The sequence below is a fragment of the Priapulus caudatus genome, unplaced genomic scaffold (assembly GCF_000485595.1).
Source record: "Priapulus caudatus unplaced genomic scaffold, Priapulus_caudatus-5.0.1 Scaffold1042, whole genome shotgun sequence".
Classification (NCBI taxonomy): Eukaryota; Metazoa; Priapulida; class Priapulimorpha; order Priapulimorphida; family Priapulidae; genus Priapulus; species Priapulus caudatus.
The window spans coordinates 97,392-101,092 of record NW_014578103.1 but is presented as its reverse complement, the minus strand read 5'-3'; the positions used below and the strand labels follow the sequence as shown (position 1 = coordinate 101,092).

Below are 3,701 nucleotides of genomic sequence, written 5' to 3'. Positions count from 1 at the left end.
TTAGATTTATTCGATTTTATTGTTTTAGTTCTCCTATATATACTCTTGTTTTATATAATGTAGGTGGATAGTTGCTGAATTAAAAATTACTTGTTGGCACTCGCTCATTTGTGTACCTTTTTGTGGTGAGCTATAGTGTTGACACTTTCATTGCAAATGTACCAAACTAAGCTGGGCTGCTAAGCTGGAATTGTGCCATAAATATTGTATTCGATTGAACGGCGATGTACTCTGTAGCATTGCCAAATTGCTACTCTGTGTAAAGCTGGGCTAATGTAATGATTTAAACGTGACTCCAGTACAAATGTAACTACGCTGGCCCAGGTATACTTTATCTAGATACAAATTCACAGAAACATATCTTCCTGTGTACAAACTCACCGAAACAACCCGTTTGTGTGGCTGTGTGCAGTGGCATACGTGCGGTAAGATAGCGTGTTGTGGAGGAGCATTTAAAAGGAATTTACAGATAAGTATTAGCAAGAGCTAATAATACCTATTATTATTACTAATATTTGGGTGTTATTGGCTCTTGTTATTACTAATAACAGGTGATAGAGAGTAGATAAACATTAAGACTTTGTTAGTAAATACAATTTGTGTTTATTTACTATCATTTTATTATTGAAATGCTCAAGTGCCTGTGGCTGGGAGGCCGGTTTACAGATGTAAACACCATAAGCAGAAGATACCGGAAGTGTTCTGTGCAACTACACCTGTTGGTGGCGCCACATCGCCCAATGTGATTGATCGTTAGCATGCGGAATTCAGCGATCCATGTGTTTGTGTATATATATATATGCTACGGCCTATTGAATCATTGTTCGCAGCGTTCACTTATACACATTTAGAGGTATCTAAGAATTACAGAAACACAATCGAACTGAATGGGCCGTGCTAAAAAGTTTAATGTAAAACAAACACTAATATCACAACATAAAGTTATATATATACTCTGGAAATTGTTTCAGGTGACTGTCATCACTTGTCATCAGCATAAAGAATGATGGCATTCTACGAGGAGCCGTATGACATGTGTCCTCGTCCACAACCGCTTCACAGAATCGCAGCGACACCTGACCCGCAACTTACATTGACACCTGAAAAAACTCAGTGCGGCATCGGCTTGATTTCCCATGCTGCAGATAGGCGTGCGAAGGAATACACTGTCAATGAGAGGAAAGTTGTTTTCGACCTTGGGCGAAATGATAACCAATCACAGAGTGTTAACGTAAAGCAGTTCATTACAAATTCCAACGAGTTTCAGCCGCAGCTTAAGTGCCATTCGCTGAAAAAGTCACGTCGGCCGGTCGAGGGAGCAACGCGTATTGCTGGCAGAAAAAACGCAATATGTGCATCAGCGTCTATGACCCACGGAAGCAAAGTAAAGACGAAAGTCGTTAAGGGAGCTCTAGAGACGAGGTCTTCTTCATCACTCGCAATGGCGCCACCTGGTTATTACCAGACAGCTGCTGGAACAGAAGAGCATGCATTGGGAAGGCCCGAGTTTCATTCCACGCTGAGGCTTATTCAAGAGCTTCAGCAAGTGAGAGAAGAAGAATTTGATGCGGACGAAGCTGTTCGGAGAAAACTGGAAGAGTCGTATGAGACCCAGCAGCATCTGTGTGAGATGGTTAGTAGCTAATCCTCAGGCAATTAGCTTGGCTGCAGATTCTTTCCTTGCAGAGCCGTTGTAGTCATCAACAATTTGGGCATATAGTAACTTATGGACCTGTTATTACTACACATTGTATATTTGATTAGTTTATAACCAGTTGTAATACGGTATTATTACGAGTTAAGAGCTGTAAATTCACAGTTTGTTGGGGAGTGATGGGGATATGATTGTACATTTTGTCACAAGTCGTGCATGGGATGTAGTTGTCCGATTACTATGAATGATTTTGATGAAATGCTTCAACCTGTAATCTATATCATGAACATTGATATGAAAGACTACATTAAGATTCTGTTTCATTGTGTGCTTCGCTATTCACATCGGTTCAGCAGTTCCGAGTAGACAAAATATATATATATATAGTTTATATAAATAGATGTATAGTTTGAGATGTTTGTATGACTGCAGGTCGCCAAATCTGTCAACGTGCATGGTCAATTATTCGAGGGTCTTACAACCCTGGACGTCTCCCGTGATCGTTTACTGGCGGAGGAGGCTCAAGCTAGACTAGCTCGCGTGAAGCCCTCAAAATCATTCAAGCCATCCACAGAACGGGTGAGATATGTCGAGGTTCTTGTATTCAAGTAAGGATTTCAAAAATGATTTCCGACTGGTCTCGTGTTTACCCCGCTTTTATGATACTTGCCGTTATTGGTTGAGTAACAACAACTGTCTCGAATAGCGCTAACATGTCTTAGAACCTTAGCTATATTCACCAAAACATGGACGATTCGAATTTTGAATACTCGTTTTGATTTTCGCCGCCATTTCTTGCAAATCTCGGACTATCTAGCGATAGCGCGAGACATCAGCCAGGGATAAGTTATGTTTCAAATTGTTTGAACTAGGTGCACTATGGGTGCAAGTGTATGGGTGCACTTTTTTGGAAGCACCTTTTGCAAATTAATTGTCACTATAATCAAATATATGCCATAATATTCAATTGTGTTCAATTCCAATTTTCTGTGCTATAACAGTATAAATTTTTAGTGTTTTCAAGTTGATGTAATTATTAACATCTGCTATTAGGTGAGACTATATTTCGCTATATTTTTTCCAGATTTTTTAATTAAAAAACAATGATTTCTAAATGATTCCTTTAAGACATTCAGACATTTCAGTACAGTGCTTCATGCTCAATTGTGCTGAGTTATTGTGTATTTGTATTATTGTATTTTTCAAGTTATTTGTGAGTGAAAAAAAGTGTGCCTGGCAGATTTTTAACATTTGTTTGAAAGTTGGTTGATTTTGGATCACTGCATAAACACTAATGAAATCTCTCACACCTACAGAAATATTATTGATATTTAAAATTTCCGAGGTTTTACTTGGATTTTTTGGTTCATTTAATAGGAGCCCGAACCAGATTTGATGTCTTTCTTCTCTGAAAGCCTGTGGAAGGAGTACGGCAGTTTTCACGTGGACATTCCAAAGAACCGGCCAGTGAGTAGCAGGACTGCACCCCTTTCATCACTGTCACACGTTATTGAGCATAGGAGCAACTGGGAAAAATGCATACGCAAAAGCTGACAGTTGTTATTTTGCAGTTAGTGAATCTATGTTAGATATACCATCAGGAATACATAATACATCTATTTTGTATTCCTGATGATATGTGTAATAATCGTACATCTGGCTTGCTCATTTGTATATAGAATTTTTGTAGCCAGTTTTGATCTATGGCTTTAATTTATTTATTTTAACGATTTGACCCGAATAAGTAGACCAACGTATACTATGTTTAAGTGCCTGCAGTATGCATATGTCTACTTTACATTTTATTAGAAAATAGTCTGTAAAAACGTTGCAATAAAATGTTTTAAAATGATTACGTGCAATTAAATTTGTATAGAAAAAATGTTGTAATTTTGTTCAAACTACAACTTGATTACAGTTTGACTTATATCATATATTATATACACATTAACGAGTTTAGGATACTTTTCGAACAACCGGAAGAATTAACATTTATTTATATGCATACATAATTATGTACCACGCATATATATATATATATATATAT

General features: G+C 37.6%; 1 protein-coding gene across 1 annotated transcript; it reads left to right on the top strand.

Annotated features, from left to right (window-relative positions):
• Positions 1 to 938: 938 nt before the first annotated feature.
• Positions 939 to 3,517, top strand: LOC106815104. The gene is made up of 3 exons (XM_014819529.1): positions 939 to 1,633; positions 2,087 to 2,233; positions 3,032 to 3,517. The coding sequence occupies exons 1-3, from the start codon at positions 1,004 to 1,006 to the stop codon at positions 3,206 to 3,208; spliced, it is 954 nt and encodes a 317-aa protein (XP_014675015.1). The 5' UTR covers positions 939 to 1,003; the 3' UTR covers positions 3,209 to 3,517.
• The last annotated feature ends 184 nt before the right edge of the window (positions 3,518 to 3,701 follow it).

Coding starts and splice junctions, on each gene's coding strand:
- LOC106815104 (XM_014819529.1), top strand. CDS start 1,004: ATGATGGCATTCTACGAGGAGCCGTATGACATGTGTCCTCGTCCACAA. Junction 1,634..2,086: donor AGCAGCATCTGTGTGAGATG/GTTAGTAGCTAA, acceptor GTATGACTGCAG/GTCGCCAAATCTGTCAACGT. Junction 2,234..3,031: donor TCAAGCCATCCACAGAACGG/GTGAGATATGTC, acceptor TTCATTTAATAG/GAGCCCGAACCAGATTTGAT.